Raw genomic sequence first — 17,266 nt, forward strand, 5'->3', positions numbered from 1 at the left:
AAAAGTAGGATGACTAAGGCTATGTTAGCTCAGCCAACATTTATAAAATGTATTATAAATTACACGTATTTAGTTTTAAGTAATACTTCCATGAAATTTTTCCTTCCTCACCAGCATTTCCTGGTGACAAGTCATAAAGTTGCCTTGTCAAATAATAGCATGTTGATGTTTGTTTATGTTTTTGATACCCAAGGGTACTTACTGTTAAAATTAATCAGACTTTATGATGGGAAGCCGAGGCGGTAATGAAAGCCGTAACATGCACATTTGAAACATTCTGCCCACTTTTCTACGACTGAGCTAGTATTGCTTTCTTCTCTCTTTTCCCATCGAAGCTCCTGATTAAAAGCTTGTGATTTACACCAAAGAAACATGGAGTGGTGTGGCTGGCGCGTGCCTCTGGCACATTCATTCTATACGCTGCCCAAGCAAACCGTGTAGAAAATGGCTTAAATGGTGCATCGCACGCCCGTGAACCGGACCTATAAATACTTAAAATAGTTGAGTGCTATTCTCGTACAATTGCAAAGCCTTTATGTTCAAATGCTCAGTTTAGCATTCGCTAAAAGACTGAATCCCAGGAGCCTCTTTTCTCTCACTCTGAAAATCAGGTCTGTCTGCTGAATCGAAGCTGAGTCTCTTTGTCTCTCCTTCCACCAGTTGGCCAAGGCTTGGTTTGAGTCCAGATAGCTCAGGTTTAAAACGCAGCTTTCCAATTCAAATGTGGACGTTCAAAAGAACTCACTAGAATCAGTGATGTCTTTAATTCACTAATATGAACAAAAATGGTCTACCACGACATTTCAAGATTCACATTAGGAAAAATACACAATGATTCCTTATCCCAGAACTGTCTGGGACTAAAGAATCTAAAGAATTAGTGTGCTAAAGAATTAATGCAATTTCACCTTGGCACTGTAACTTAGAAAATCAGGATCCTTGGGTCTATTTTGAGCTGTGTCTTTGAAACTTCCCAAGTCATAGCACCTGCTTGTCTTTATAAATGGCTACAATCTAACCTTCTGAGAGCATCAGTGGATAACAGTTGTAAAATATTTCAGCTTCTTAAGCCAAAAGGACTGGATGAGAACAAACATTATTATTTCATTAACTAGCTTTCAGGTGAGAGCTTTGAAAATATAATACAGTGCCTTGAACATAATTAAAAGCTTACAGAATTGAATTAAATGTCTGTGGCATTTATGGCAGATTGATGGCAACAAAACAGATTTGAGGAAGGAAAATCTCGTCCAGTTTGGATGCTGAAATGCTTCAGACCTTTCAACAAGTTTATTTTTAACACACACTAAGTTCAAACTCTCTGTAATGCCTGCTGTCCTGGTGGATAACTCTGTGACTGGTACAGCCACACCCCAAAGCTTCGACAGGGCTCCTGCACTAATGCTCACCTGACAACTCCCTTTAAGAAACCACTTCTACATCCATTACTAACACCGAGTTCATTACTTTCTAATCCTTTCTCTTTTTGTGTTTAAGGGGAGCTATGCAAAAGCCCCATTTTTTCTTTTTTTAAGCAGTGTCTCACTCTGTCACCCTGGGTAGAGGGCTGTGGTGTCATAGCTCACAGCAACCTCAAACTCTTGGGCTTCTTGCCTCAGCCTCTCCAGTAGCTGGGACTGCAGGTGCTCGCCACAAGGCCTGCTAGTTTTTCTATTTTTAGTAGAGATGAAGTCTCTCTTTTGCTACGGCTGGTCTCAAACTCCTGAGCTCAAGTGATCCTCCCACCTCGGCCTCCCAGAGTGCTAGGATCACAGGTGTGAGCCACTGTACCTGGCCCCAAAGCCCCATTTCTCATTCTGAGCTTCTCTTATCCCCACGACTCAGACTATACCCAAGAGTTGACAAGACTAGTTGCTAACCCTCCAAGTTGCTTGGCCATGTCCTCTCACCCCGCTGGGTGGATCATCTGTACTTGCGGGCTCCAGGTGAGCCGTGCCAGGGACCACACAGCTGCCCCAGGGATGGGCCCTGGCTACATCATGCCGACATCCTTTTTCCTCTGTCATCTGTTTTCAGCTCTGCGATGGTCAGGTCTCCGCTAAGCTTTGACTCTGTCTATGACCTTGAAAACCTCCAGTGGGTATTGCCATATTTTGGGAACATCCCAACTTATGATACTGTCTAGTCCTGTCACTCACTTCCACTATCGATGACTTTACCCTGTACTTTTGGTTGTCAACTAACTTTGTGTTCTAACCCCTGATTCACCTGATTTCTAACCCTTGTGTTTTCAACTGGCACTTGAGGTCTGGTACGGAAGCCTGCACTTCTCAGGTGCAGATTCAACATGCAAACAAACTGGACCCAGCTCAGACTGCAAGAATTCCCTGGTCTCACCTGGGCAGGATCCACATCGTTTAGCATAACTACAGACGTGCAGTGATAATCCAGGACCAGTCTCCAAAAGTCTTTGACTGTGTTTGGCAAAGGATGCTGGGTGACTATAAAAGCCGAAGGCTGTTTATAGCTCTGCAAACACAAATAAGAAAGAACCAGATTTTTTACCCAGAAAACGTGAAGGGAGGAAGCTAAGTTATTTTGTACACATGGAAACTTGTGGCACAAAACACTGAACAAATTTAACAGTTGTTGAATTCTATCATTGTCAGCACCAAAATAGAGTAAGTATAAATTTATCTGCAGAATAACAATGATGAAATATTCCCATTTTGATGCCAAGAAAACTTAATACGTCCCTCATAACCAATTTTCTTTCATATTTCTGGTAGAAGTACACTATTAAATATATACATAATTATCTTAATGAAGAAAAGGTAACTTTAAAAATTACGCATAATTAAAACAGTTTTGCTTTTTCTAAAGGGTTCGCTTCTCATTTGTATGTGTGAGGGTGTTACTCATGCCTACCATAAAAGATACACATGCTTTTTACAGCTCCGGGGAGCTTCAAACAAATTTTAGTACATTTTATGATATCACACCAGTAGAATTGAAATTTCTCTATTACCAGTGAAAATACCCATTCACTTTTCTCATCAATTGAAGAGCAAGATGTAAACCAACCGACAGTTTGAGTAACGAGATGTATTTCTCCCCATGTTAATTACAGCCTAAATTAGGAGGAAAGGGAACTCTATGAATGCTGCAAGCACTATGAACCCATCTTCCTGCCACAGTGACTTCAGAGCTGTCTCTCTCTCCTGCCAGCAGGTTAAAACCTTCCGTGCTCAGACAGGAGTCGTACTATGTCTCATTCATCAATTTTCCTGCCCAGACTGGCGGTCTCTAATAGACCAAGGAGGTCAGCTCTGACACAGAAACATATGTGGAATCTGAAATTTACTTCTTGTTGAAAAAATAGTTTGCATCTTAACAAACACAAGATGTGCAGAGCTGGAAGACCCTGGGTGCGCTCCCTGTGGAGAATGGATTCCTTCCGCGGGAGGGGCAGCGGCTTACGTCCATGAGGGCGGCGTTGATGTAGTTGCTGCTCTCGCCATCGATGGTGATGAGGAAAGGCAGGCAGCGGTCTGGGGGCAGGATGTCCATGCACCGGTTTTTCTCGTGATTCCGGGGCAAAAGCGCGATGCTGCAGTCTTCCACACGTAGCGTTGGTGTCACCATGTTCAAGGTCTAGGCAACAAAAGGCAGGCACGTGGAGAAGAGAATGTCTCAGGTCAGCATTTAAAAGATGCTCATTTCCTGCGGCTGATTGCAAGACGGCCCTCCCCCAACCCCATAACCTTCCCCTTCCTCATCCTCCCAGTTGAATTTTTAATTTCTCTTTTCTCTTAGATTTTGTCCACAGACAGTGCCTATCAGACATAGGGGCCAGAGGCAGAGGCATAAGGGCCACGGTGGGTCGCAGATATTGAGAGGCATCCGGCCCCACTAGCTGGATACCTAGGAACCTGGGAGGTAGAGGTGGGGAAGGGATTGGCCCAGAGGCAGGTACCTTTACACAAAATGTGAGTATAAGGAATGCAATGAATACTACGGTCAGAAAGAGACTTCTGTGGCATGACCGTACCCATGCTTCCACTAAGACAAAAAGTCTGCTTTCAAAGGGCAGGGCGTCCTTTAGACTGGTAGTCCTCAACCAGGCAGTTCTGCTGCCCAGGGGATGTCTGGTGGTGGTTCTGCAGACAGCGGGTGCGTGGAGCCCAGCGATGCTGCTGAACATCACAGGGACGCCCCTGTCACCGATTGTCCAGCCCAAAATGTCCCAAGTGAGGAACCCTGGATTGGTTCAGGGCTCAAGAAGGAACTTTTAAGATAGTTCTTAAAGGTGAAAGGCACAGTCAGCGCCTCCTGGAACATCACTCACCCGGAATTCCTCTTTAATCTGGCTCGAATTTGTCTGCGGATCCAGTTTGTTCATGTCATAATACAGAGACCTGACTTGGGAAGCGGGGACAGAGGTGTCCCCACAAAGGCAGGCTTCCAGGATGGCATCATGGATGAACACATATTGCTCCTGGAGAAGCAGAGGTGCTCGTTAGTAACAGAGAAATCAAGGTAACCTCAGTAAACCGTAGGAGGAGGAAAGAGGGCCCGTGTTAGCCACGTCAGCAAAATGCATCTCCCAGAGAGAGCGACAGGTAAGGACCTGAGCTGGGGGGACGAGTGCTCAGCGCAGAATATCACACGGGTTCATTAACACCACCCAGATGCTGGGACCAGCCACAGCAAGTGCCGCCAGACTGCAACCGTGGCTAAAGGGCCTCGTAATTCTGATCCCATTGATTTGGAACTCAGTATTTCAGAGGAGGAATGAGCAGAATTTTATCTGTCTCAATCAGAGTATAAGATTTGCTGACCAAAATAACTGTGCAAAGAAGGTCTATGGAAACTTGACATCACTAGGAAGACCAAGAGTTCTTAATACTTAGAACTACTTCACTCGCAAACATTAATTAATGACATAATTATGAAAGCTCTTTATAAGCACAGAGAAGAGCTCTTGTGCGCACAGTAAGTCCGCAGGTGAGCCTAGACATACGCAGAGTAAGTCTAGAGGTAAAAAACATGGAGCCTCTAACTCTGGCACTGACTTCCCCTACCATTAATTAGTAGAGTTTTACTATATTTATTATTGATCCTTAATTATATGAGATGTTAAGAAAGTCTCTTATTACTGTTAATTTAATTTCTCTATATAACTAGGACGCTTAATTCTCAAAAACCCCCAGCCCTACTAAACAACACCTCAAAAAACAAGATTGCGTGAGAAAATCCATGTGGCAACCTTTGATCAAGTGTAAAGTACATTCAAAAATAAATTATTATCTTTAAAACACAGTATCCCATACTAAGGAGAAGAGACCATGAAAGCAGCATTTACAGTTTCTGATACTTTTATGATAGCTAAAAAATCGGGAGATTAGGGTTTCCAGAGGCTTTTGTAAACTTTAATGCACAATTTAAATGTAAAGAGTTCTTATTATTCTTCATTCTACTTCATGAATCATTTTCTAGGGAGTGGATGTAACGCCTACTTAAACAATCAGTATTAGTAAAAATATGAACGTACTAAGAGCAAGATGTAATACTTTTTCTCAAAAAGTTAAATTCCTGATATACCTTGAATTTCAATTTCTGGAATAACCAGTCATTAGAGAGGACTTCTACAAAATGGGCAAATTCCCAGGATGCCAAGGCATCCAGGGGGCAGAATTTTCAGGGACAGGAAGCTCCTGTTCTTTCCAGCACCCCTGAGGGGAACAAAACATGGAGAGGTCACGCCAGAGCCGCAGGGCCAGTGCCGCTGTTCTCAGGAGCGGCCTTGCTCCAGTTCCCAGTGAGTTTCAGGGACACAATAAAAGGAAATGGTACCGGAGCCCTGACACTCAATACAGGACTCTTCTTGGTCCCGTGACACAGAAAAATGTGCAAATTTAGGCTCTTGGCTATGGATTCTGTTACCTGGAAAACTCTTGGCTTTGTTTGTTTGTTTGTTGAAAGGAGAGAGAGAAGGGGGACTGGAAGTAGAAAGGAAGGGAAATGTAAGGAAGGGATGGAGAAGGGAGGAAGGAGGGAGGGACAGAAGGAGAGGAGGAGGCAGCGGGGGCTGCCAGGCGTGCCCTTGCAGAGATAGCTGCCGGGTTTCTTTTGCCCTTGGCTGTGGGAGGTGGGCTGCAGGAGAGAGGCAGAGACCACGGCCCCCCGGGTGGGGAGCGGCAGTACCTCCGTCTGCACCATGTTCACCCTCCGGGACCGCAGCTCCCGGACGCAGTTGTAGATGTCTACCACCCCTTCCCTCTCAGCCATGTCCAGCATGATATCGATGACGATGAAGCAGCCAGTCCTCCCGGCACCAGCACTGAATGAAAAGAAGGGTCTGTCAGCAGAGGAAAAAGAACCACGGTGCCGCCACTGCTGCTCATAAAAGTGTTTATGAAGGTGAAGTTCACATAACATAAAATAAACCCCCTTAAAAGATGCAGTTCAGTGGCATTTAGTGCGTTCACGATGTTGTGCAACCAGCACCACGTCAAGTTCTAAAACACGTGCACCAGCCCCAGAGGAGACCCTGCACCCAACACCCCCGGTGTTTCCTCCGAGATGGGCAGCTCTGCTTACCTGCAGTGCACCACCAACGGGCCTGCATTGGGCGGGCTCTTGGATTTGACCTGCCGGACAAATCCCAGCAGGCCAGTGGCATGGTAAGGGACCCCATGATCCGGCCAGCCAGTGAAGTGAAACTGTCTGATCTCTCGGATTTCATGAACACCTCTCTGCGTTGGTTGGTCAGCCACACACAGGAGAGAACAAGGGGAAACAAATTATAAGCTATGGCAGCCGGGGAGCGGAAAGCATCCCCGGGAGTGGTTGTTGGGGGAAAGGGCATAGATCCCACACGCAATTTGTAAGGCAAAACTGAGGAGGAGGTTTGTGGGTGTGTGTGGGGGTGCTGCTTGGGGAAAATGCTAATTGACATGGGCGATTCCAGCAAATGGACAGATCTACTGGATTCTTTGAAACTCCTTTCTGAAAAGTAGACTCTGCTACAAGTTTGTGTTGTGCAGATCATGAGGTGTGCTGATAAGGTGAAAGTCCATACAGAAAGGCACAGAACAGGGACCTGAGGGCATTAAGGGTTCAGCTACTGTGACCCAAGACCCTTCTTCTGGCTCCTCACACCCCGGTGTATCTCTGCACCAGCCACCACGCCTGCTCAGGTAACTGCAGCAAGAACAAATGAGGGCCACTTTCCAATCGGATACGGCAGAGAACTCATTTTCATTCACAGCTCGCTTCACTTTTTTTTTCTTTTTTTTTGTTGCAGTTTTTGGCCAGGGCTGGGTTTGAACCCAACACCTCTGGTATCTGGGGCCGGGGCCCTACTCCTTTGCGCAGCCCTGTTACTTTCATTTCTTTTTTTTCTTTCTTTCTCTCTCTCTCTCTCTTTCTTTCTGTCTCTCTCTCTCTCTCTCTCTCTTTCATTGTTGGGGATTCATTGAGGGTACAAGAAACCAAGTTACACTGATTGCATTTGTTTGGTAAAGTCCCTCTTACAATCGTGTCTTGCCCCCAAAAGGCCTCACCCCCCTCCCTCCTTCCCTCTCTCCGCTCTTCCCTCCCCCTACTTTCACTCTTTAATGTGGATAAACATTAAATCCATTCATCCCCTCAAGAGCAACTGAGTGACTCTAATGCCCTAGGCCTTGAGAGAGGTGCAAGGGCTACAAACATGTGTGGCTGGCACAGTCTGCTGTGGGAACAGGCACGTCAGTTGGTAGAAACCGTTAGAATCGAGAAACATTTCTGCTGGAATTCTAGGTTATGTCAGTAAATTGGGGAGGGAGGCTGCCCGCCCCCCAACTAGAAGGAAGGCATTATGAAAGAGATTTTATGATTGTTTTTGTTGTTCATTTATTCTTTTTTGCAAATAGTTAATTTTGTTTTCTATTATCAAATTTTGTTTTCTAACCAATTTTGTTTTCTAACTATTATCCCATGTATTAAGACTGTGTTTTAAAGCACAGGAGTGTTTTGAAAACAAAAATTACTTCCGGAATGAAGGCCGTATGGAAACCTGAGATCAGATGTGATTCTCATTCCATGACTGTCGTCTGAATACCATCTCTGCATTACATTATGGGTTTGGGTGTTAAAAGTAAACATTCATTAACCTTATCACATTCACCATCACTGTTCACACATATTTAGTGAGTAAAGAAGAAATCGGAATTTTTATGTGTTTTGATAGACCAGAAGAGGCAAACAATTACAGGTTTAAAGATAAGACTCATTTGCCATCAATGTGTTATATGCCTTAGTTTAATAACACACAGAGGCTGAGCTTTACTTCTCTTTGAAAATGCTATTCTTCAGCAGAGTTGAAGCATTAAGGAATTAAGCAGTCAGGGATTCGCAAATGCAGATCAACACTGTCATCTGCTAAATAGGGTCTTCTGTGATCCCAGGATAATGTTATTAGGTGGTTAGGAGCCGACACTTCCTATCACTGAAACCATGGTAACATTTGGCTAGTCCTGAAGTCTCTGTCAGAAAGACAGAAAGTAGAGCCTGTGTCCCCCTCCAAACCTCTAGAGTGCTCTCATGGGTGTAATGACTTGGGCAGGGGTGGGCTCACTCTGCTGGGATGCATCTTTTAAACTGGGAAAACCAACCAGCAATAATATTTATTTATTCCAAAGGGGCATTTCGTCATGTACTAGTGGGTTTTTTTTTTGGGGGGGGAGGTGGGGGGACCAACTTCTCTTTCTAGCTTTGCTATATTTCAACTCCAAACGCTGGACTTCCACCTGATCTCTCCAAGAACCATTTTCTGAGCAAGGTAAATGACAGTTTCTAGACTGCAGAAAACATTTTCCCAAGAGACCTCCACCTCAGATATGTTCACTATGGACGAGATTAGGAAAGGAAATTTCTTCTGGTCCAATTTTCATTCTTGTTTGCTGACACATGGCTTCTCCTTCTGCGGCTTTGTAATTTGACCCACGTTTGGGGAAGAACATCATAGAAGTGATCAGTGATCATAGCCCAATACTTCCCAGTGGACAGTCATTACATCTTTATTTATAATAAGCATTAATACCATATAAAAAGTGGTATCTACCATAATGGGAAGGAAGACCCCAAGTCATACAATAAACCTGTAAGAAACATTCTACAGAAATACTAATGATTTATTTTCTTTAAAGATTCTAAAGTGGGTGCTTAATAAATATTTGTGAGATGACTGTCACTAAGGACATGTTCTGTCTTTGGGACAGGAAGATCACCTTTCTACTTCCTCTCTGAGTCCTAGGCACCTCCTAGGTAGAGCGGTTTCGGTGGCCATTGTCAGCTTTGTTTCTGCCCAGGATACTCAGGGCTAGATTTCCCATGAGACTTCTGAGCTTTCTCCTGACACAATGGGCACTATACATTATGTAAAACCTGTTTAGCTTTGAATGATCAGATACCAGGAGGAAAGGAAAGACAACAACAATCCAATGCAAAGCAGGAATTCATCATTTTCAAACTGCACTCCAGCTGCTTGTTTTGGAGAGTGGAGCCCAAATCCATTTTTCACCTTTAGGTCCCTCGATGCAACATGTTCTCAAAATAGAATCGGAATTGCAGGAATCTCAAAATACATGTCTAATCATTTTTTTCTTTCCTTTCTAATGAGAAAGTTTAAAGCCAACAATAAATGTTCTATGAAAGGACTAATGATGTGTTTTCCTGAAAGATTCCAGTTGCCCGGTTAGAAAACCATTAACGTGTCATTTTGATTTCCCCAAGTGCTTTAACAAGCTCCCTTCCTCCTTCCTTCCTCACCACCTCTCCACTGGTTGTCTGATGACTAAAATAACTGGGTAGATTAGAAACATTTCTGTGCAGCTGGGAATGCATGAGGTACAGTAAGAGGTTAAAAAAAGAGCACAGAAACAAACAAACCCTTCCTCTAGCAACGGAGATGCATTTTCAGCTTATTAGAGAGCTGACTAGTGTTCAAAGAACTCCATGTTTAAGTGATGGCTTTTGGATGAATTTTTTTTTCCTACAGAAAAAAAGTATCACAGGTCTTTTATCACTGTCTGTTTTAATGCAGCTATTCATGAGTGCTCTTGCCAAGAGCTGTACAAAAATCTTCCATGTGGTGTTTTTTTTTTTTTTTTTCAATCCTGCCTAAGAAGGAAAGAATCGACATCAAAGTGCAAGGTTCAGAACTTGAAGAATTGAGTCAACTCGAACTCCACATTCTTTGAAGTCTCCAAGCTTCCTGCCTGCTTATTAAAAAAGACAGACTAAGAAAAAAATGCTAAATAGTACGAGAAACATAATGAAATAAATTAAAGCTTTTTCAGACTTATGACTGATTCCACGACAAATTTGGATCTGCAAACAAGGAAAGGTAGTTTAAAATTTCAGAGTAAATTGACCAATAAGCAGATGCTGCGGGTTCTTTGACTTCCTAAAACTGGTCTTGTTAATTTGAAAAATGCACATAGAGGCAGGAAGGACAGAGACGAAGGCCGGGAGCCATGTTCCCAGTAGTTTGCTAATAACCCACGTCTTCAATGGGGAGATGTTATGACTTGTTCGTGGTTTTTGTTTTTTTTTTTTTTTTTAGAAACAAGGTCTCACCCTGTTGCCCAGGCTGGAGTGCAGTGGCGTCACCACAGAGCACTATAGTCTTAAACTCCTGGGCTCAAGTGATCCTCCTGCCTGAGCCTCCCAAGCAGCTGGAACTATAGGCATGTACCACCATGCCTGGCTAATTTTTTTATTGTTTGTAGAAACTAGGTCTTGCTATGTTTCCAAGAATGGTTTTGAACCCCTGATGTCAAGCAATCCTCTCGTCTTGGCCTCCCAAAGTGCTGGGATTATAGGTATGAACCTGGCCTTGGGATCTGCCACTATTAAATGAGTGTAAACGGAACAAAGTCATGGCAAAATTACTAAGTCCAGTGCAGCTGTGCAAGGCCCCGTTACTGAGAATCAGCTTGTGACAGGAAAGTCAGCCATATCACCTCCACTTTCCCCACAGCCTACCTGTGGCACTTCTCTGGATGGACTGCAGTTTGCTTCACCTCCGGCCCCTCCCTATGTCAGCAGAAAGAGGGGGAATAAGGAAATTCCCTGTTATGCCCTACAGTGCTTTCCAAAGCAGCAGCCCCGTCTGCGCACATGGAATGAGGCAGAGTAGAACCAAAGCGCAGCATTCACGGACCCAGCACCAGCAACTACGGAAGGCTGACGCCAGCATGGAGTGAGCATAGCATGAACGAACACCTGCTTCATGCAAGAACGTGCCTTGTCTAATGGGCGTCGTCACCTGGGATTCCAGGGGGTTTGCTTCTCCCTGGAAAACCCATCAGTCCATAATGGACTGGAGGCCTGGAAAGCCGCAAGGAAGTGAGGGATTCCGGGAGGAGTTAGAACCTGTGTCTCAACACTGATACTAACTCGAGGAGACCCACAGGGTCACAGACTAGGAAGTCAATTTGCCTAACTGGAAGGATGCTAATCAACTTTGTTCTGTGAACAAAGGGGGGGGGGGGAGAACAATATCGATCAGGTTAACAAGAAAAAGAAAAACAGATATTTTGGTTCAGTTGCAAAATACAGGTTCTTATGAAATGGGAATGATTTATGTCAAAGATGGAGCTAAGCTATTACAGAATCAGAGGGCAAGATGCAATCTTGAGAAACCACCAGAGAGAGTCTCCCTGCATTCAGGTATGACCATGTATACATTTTCCTACATCAGTTAATGAGGCTGGTACCACTGATGTCTGACCCTAGCTTTTAAGATTAGTATGAAAACTTACCTTTTCAACAGCAAATGTTCTTATCACATATTCTGCCAGTAGTTCAGTTTCTATTAGGGTGACTTTAATGTCTTTATATATCTCTGTGTCATCTGGCCAGTATTTGCAGCATTTGACCTTCAGAAAACAGAAAGGAAATTGTGGGTTTAGAGTTAGGTTTTTTTTTTTTAGTTCCTCTAGTAATGGGTTGCCCTATGATTTATAGGATACAATTTGCACACAAAAATAAAAACAAAGGTAATGGTATACACAAGAGCAAGGTCTTTTTTTTCTCCTTTTCTTCTTCTTTTTTTTTTTTTTTTAGATCACCTAGGTTTCTCAGAACAAAACAAAATTTGAGTGAAGGTGAAGTCTAAGAAAATGATCTAAAGTTAACAAATTGCATTTATGCTACAAATATCCCAGGCGCGGTAACCACTCATTTCCTGTGTATCTCTACTCAGGGAATGGCCTAGAAAAATAAACTATGAGAGGAATTTTGCAACATTTTAGTTCCCCTGAAGTTTAGTCCTTTCTGAACTTCCTTCTAGTTTCAGAAATGGAAAATTTTGGAGGAATGAGCAGAAAAATCAGAATAAACATTAAAGATTAGTTATTTTTTCTGAAGGAAGGAAGTAGCTTTGTGATTTTCCCCAGTTAGAACCACAGATTCATTTTAATGTAAGTAAATTCATTAAAATTTCTTTCTTTTTTTTTTTTATTGTTGGGGATTCATTGAGGGTACAATAAGCCAGGTTACACTGATTGCAATTGTTAGGTAAAGTCCCTCTTGCAATCATGTCTTGCCCCCATAAAGTGTGACACACACCAAGGCCCCACCCCCTCCCTCCGTCCCTCTTTCTGTTCCCCCCCCATAACCATAATTGTCATTAATTGTCCTCATATCAAAATTGAGTACATAGGATTCATGCTTCTCCATTCTTGTGATGCTTTACTAAGAATAATGTCTTCCACGTCCATCCAGGTTAATATGAAGGATGTAAAGTCTCCATTTTTTTTAATGGCTGAATAGTATTCCATGGTATACACATACCACAGCTTGTTAACCCATTCCTGGGTTGGTGGGCATTTAGGCTGTTTCCACATTTTGGCGATTGTAAATTGAGCTACAATAAACAGTCTAGTACAAGTGTCCTTATGATAAAAGGATTTCTTTCCTTCTGGGTAGATGCCCAGTAATGGGATTGCAGGATCAAATGGGAGGTCTAGCTTGAGTGCTTTGAGGTTTCTCCATACTTCCTTCCAGAAAGGTTGTACTAGTTTGCAGTCCCACCAGCAGTGTAGAAGTGTTCCCTTCTCTCCACATCCACGCCAGCATCTGCAGTTTTGAGATTTTGTGATGTGGGCCATTCTCACTGGGGTTAGATGATATCTCAGGGTTGTTTTGATTTGCATTTCTCTAATATAAAGAGATGATGAACATTTTTTCATGTGTTTGTTAGCCATTCGTCTGTCGTCTTTAGAGAAAGTTCTATTCATGTCTCTTGCCCATTGATATAAGGGATTGTTGGCTTTTTTCATGTGGATTAATTTGAGTTCTCTATAGATCCTAGTTATCAAGCTTTTGTCTGATTGAAAATATGCAAATATCCTTTCCCATTGTGTAGGTTGTCTCTTTGCTTTGGTTATTGTCTCCTTAGCTGTACAGAAGCTTTTCAGTTTAATGAAGTCCCATTTGTTTATTTTTGTTGTTGTTGCAATTGCCATGGCAGTCTTCTTCATGAAGTCTTTCCCCAGGCCAATATCTTCCAGTGTTTTTCCTATGCTTTCTTTGAGGATTTTTATTGTTTCATGCCTTAAGTTTAACTCCTTTATCCATCTTGAATCAATTTTTGTGAGTGGGGAAAGGTGTGGGTCCAGTTTCAGTCTTTTACATGTAGACATCCAGTTCTCCCAACACCATTTATTGAATAGGGAGTCTTTCCCCCAAGGTATGTTCTTGTTTGGTTTATCGAAGATGAGGTGGTTGTAAAATGTTAGTTTCACTTCTTGGTTTTCAATTCGATTCCAAGTGTCTATGTCTCTGTTTTTGTGCCAGTACCATGCTGTCTTGAGCACTATGGCTTTGTAGTACAGACTAAAATCTGGTATGCTGATGCCCCCAGCTTTATTTTTGTTACAGAGAACTGCCTTAGCTATACGGGGTTTTTTCTGGTTCCATACAAAACGCAGAATCATTTTTTCCAAATCTTGAAAGTACGATGTAGGTACTTTGATAGGAATGGCATTGAATAGGTAGATTGCTTTGGGAAGTATAGACATTTTAACAATGTTGATTCTTCCCAGCCATGAGCATGGTATGTTCTTCCATTTGTTAATATCCTCTGCTATTTCCTTTCTGAGGATTTCATAGTTTTCTTTATAGAGGTCCTTCACCTCCTTCGTTAGGTATATTCCTAGGTATTTCATTTTCTTTGAGACTATGGTGAAGGGAGTTGCGTCCTTAATTAGCTTCTCATCCTGACTGTTATTGGTGTACACAAAGGCTACTGACTTGTGGACATTGATTTTATATCCTGAAACATTACTGTATTTTTTGATGACTTCTAGGAGTCTTGTGGTTGAGTCTTTGGGGTTCTCTAAGTATAAGATCATGTCGTCAGCAAAGAGGGAGAGTTTGACCTCCTCTGCTCCCATTTGGATTCCCTTTATTTCCTTGTCTTGCCTAATTGTATTGGCTAGAACTTCCAGCACTATGTTGAATAGTAAAGGTGACAGAGGACAACCTTGTCTGGTTCCAGTTCTAAGAGGAAAAGCTTTCAGTTTTACTCCATTCAGTAAAATATTGGCTGTGGGTTTGTCATAGATAGCTTCAATCAGTTTTAGAAATGTGCCACCTATGCCTATACTCTTCAGAGTTCTAATTAGAAAAGGATGCTGGATTTTATCAAATGCTTTTTCTGCATCTATTGAGAGGATCATGTGATCTTTATTTTTGCCTCTGTTAATATGGTGGATAACGTTTATAGACTTGCATATGTTAAACCAGCCTTGCATCCCTGGGATGAAGCCTACTTGATCATGATGAATGACTTTTTGATGATAAGCTGTAATCTATTGGGTAGGATTTTGTTGAGAATTTTTGTGTCTATGTTCATGAGTGAGATTGGTCTGAAATTCTCCTTTTTGTTTGTGTCTTTTCCTGGTTTTGGTATCAGGGTGATGTTTGCTTCATAGAATGTGTTGGGGAAGATTCCTTCTTCCTCAGTTTTTTGGAATAATTTCTGCAGTACAGGAATAAGCTCTTCCTTGAAGGTTTGATAGAATTCTGGAGTGAAGCCATCTGGACACCAGGGCATTTTTTGGTTGGAAGCTTTTTTATTGTTTCTTTGATCTCAGTGCTTGAAATTGCTCTGTTCAGGAGCTCTATTTCTTCCTGGCTGAGTCTAGGGAGAGGGTGTGATTCCAAATATTGATCCATTTCTTTCACATTGTCAAATTTCTGGGCATAGAGTTTCTGGTAGTATTCAGAGATGATCTCTTGTATCTCTGTGGGATCAGTTGTTATTTCCCCTTTATCATGTCTGATTGAGGTTACTAGAGATTTTACTTTTCTATTCCTCGTTATTCTGGCCAATGGTTTATCTATTTTATTTATTTTTTCAAAAAACCAACTCCTTGTTTCATTAATTTTCTGAATGATTCTTTTGTTTTCAATTTCATTGATCTCTGATTTGATTTTGGATATTTCTTTTCTTCTACTGAGTTTAGGCTTAGATTGTTCTTCTTTTTCCAAATCCATAAGATCTCCTGTGAGATTGTTGATGTGCTCTCTTTCTGTTTTTCGAATCATTAAAATTTCTTTTTTTTTTTTTTTAACAAGCTAAGAAGAAATCATTAAAATTTCTTAACATATGAACACTATTTTACATATTATCTGAAGCCTCTAACCTAAGGATTTTTTCAGATAGAAGAAATTTGTTACACTTGGCTCCTTCTTGCAATTTTTTTTTTTTTTTAAATCAAGTGGTTCATCCCAAGGTTTCAAGGCAGGATGACAGGCAGGGCCAGGACATGGGGACATTTCTAGCCTCTGTTCTTAAGACTCTTCTGCCTCTCTGGAATTCCTGGTAGCTTTATCCACTCCTGTCCCTGCCCCTCCATTGATGAATTTCTATTCTATAACTCTAGCCATACTTCTCCTTGTATTGAATTTTTTTTTTTCTTGTTTTTCTTTTGTCGTTGTTTTTAGAGACAGGGTCTCACTGGTCTCACTATACCCAGGCTGGAGTATAGTGGCGTGATCAAAGCTCACTATAGCCTTGTACTCGGGGGCTCAAGAGATCTGCCTGCCTCAGCCTCCTGAGCAGCTGGGACTATAGGTCTGTGACACCATGCCCTGCTATTTTTTAAATTGTTTTGTAGAAATGCTGTGTTGTCTAGGCTGGTCTCCTATCCTCAAGCCATCCTCCTGCCTCAATTGCCCAAAGTGCTGGGACTACAGGCATGGGCCACCACATACAGCTTGGATTTGATTTCTAACTTCTTTTCATGGGGCATTACCTTGGAGGCACTACCGGCACCTCAAAGGCATGATGTCCAGAAGACAACTGTCTGTCCTACATCCACTCTTCCTGATGTCCTATGTTAATGCTATGGTTTCCTACAGCGATCTACTCAATCACCCAGGCTCAGAAACACAACCAGTTGCCAAATCTAGGAATGTCTTTGAAATAGTTCTCAAATATGTTTGCTAATTTTTCCTTCCCTCTGCCACATCCTAGTTCAGGCCCCTGTGTCTTTCTGAAGGGTTGTCTATACACCCCAATACTGGAAAAACCCTTCCATAGGGTAATCCCAGGGCCACTGACTTGCTTTGCTTAAGCATCTTCTATGTCCAACTACTGTCTGTGAAATAAAATAGAAACTCTTTGGCCTGACATGTGAGGACCTTTTTATTTTATATGGCCACAGCAAGCATTTCCAGCCTTATTTTTTACTGCTCTCTTTTCTACCCACATAGATTTTATGTCCAGGACAGGTGTTAGCCCTAATCCCCAAACATACCCAACAATCCAAACTCCTACTCACGCCACTCTTCCTGTTTAGAATGTTCTCCTCCCACCCATTTCTTCCTAGTTGATTTTTTTTTTCCATTCTTCAAAGTACAATCTGAAATGCGACAGCCCTCCTCAGTCTCCTGTGTAGATGTGAACTCTCTCTTTGCTGCCCCGATGAAGTGTGCTTGTTCAGAGCCTGGTGTGACACCCTTCTTACGCTGCCCCCAAAACACCTGGTCATTGTGCCCTGTATACGCTGAATGTCCAATAAGTTCATATAAAACTGAATTTCAAGGAGAAAGTCAAAGGATCAGTGGAGAAGGAAAATCCCAGACTAGTAAAGTTTACAAAAATATGAGCAGAGAAGACTTGCTCCAGAATGCTGGCCCTGCAGTACAGTAATGTGTCCAGCGTGGTGTGCGGCTGGTCATTATTTCAGCTGCTGCTTCAGGAAACTTTCTGGTAGGTCCATTCAGTGCAATTCTAGGCAAGCCT

The 17,266-nt window shown here is 42.4% G+C and overlaps 1 protein-coding gene across 5 annotated transcripts in view; it reads right to left on the minus strand.

Moving 5' to 3' along the window:
* Positions 1 to 17,266, minus strand: part of PTPRM (protein tyrosine phosphatase receptor type M) — an 810,424-nt gene that overhangs the window by 21,036 nt on the left and 772,122 nt on the right. For 4 of the 5 annotated variants that reach the window (XM_053571260.1, XM_053571259.1, XM_053571258.1 and 1 more), the window contains 6 exons: positions 11,772 to 11,888; positions 6,565 to 6,719; positions 6,169 to 6,304; positions 4,310 to 4,459; positions 3,442 to 3,615; positions 2,359 to 2,490 (listed from right to left, as the gene is read on the minus strand). In XM_053571260.1, coding sequence (XP_053427235.1) covers positions 2,359 to 2,490; positions 3,442 to 3,615; positions 4,310 to 4,459; positions 6,169 to 6,304; positions 6,565 to 6,719; positions 11,772 to 11,888 — 864 coding nt within the window. Of the gene's footprint in view, positions 1 to 2,358; positions 2,491 to 3,441; positions 3,616 to 4,309; positions 4,460 to 6,168; positions 6,305 to 6,564; positions 6,720 to 10,992; positions 11,044 to 11,771; positions 11,889 to 17,266 lie in introns of all 5 variants that reach the window. The other variant, XM_053571261.1, reaches the window with a different exon arrangement.

Source organism: Nycticebus coucang, chromosome 19 (genome assembly GCF_027406575.1).
Source record: "Nycticebus coucang isolate mNycCou1 chromosome 19, mNycCou1.pri, whole genome shotgun sequence".
Lineage (NCBI taxonomy): Eukaryota > Metazoa > Chordata > Mammalia > Primates > Lorisidae > Nycticebus > Nycticebus coucang.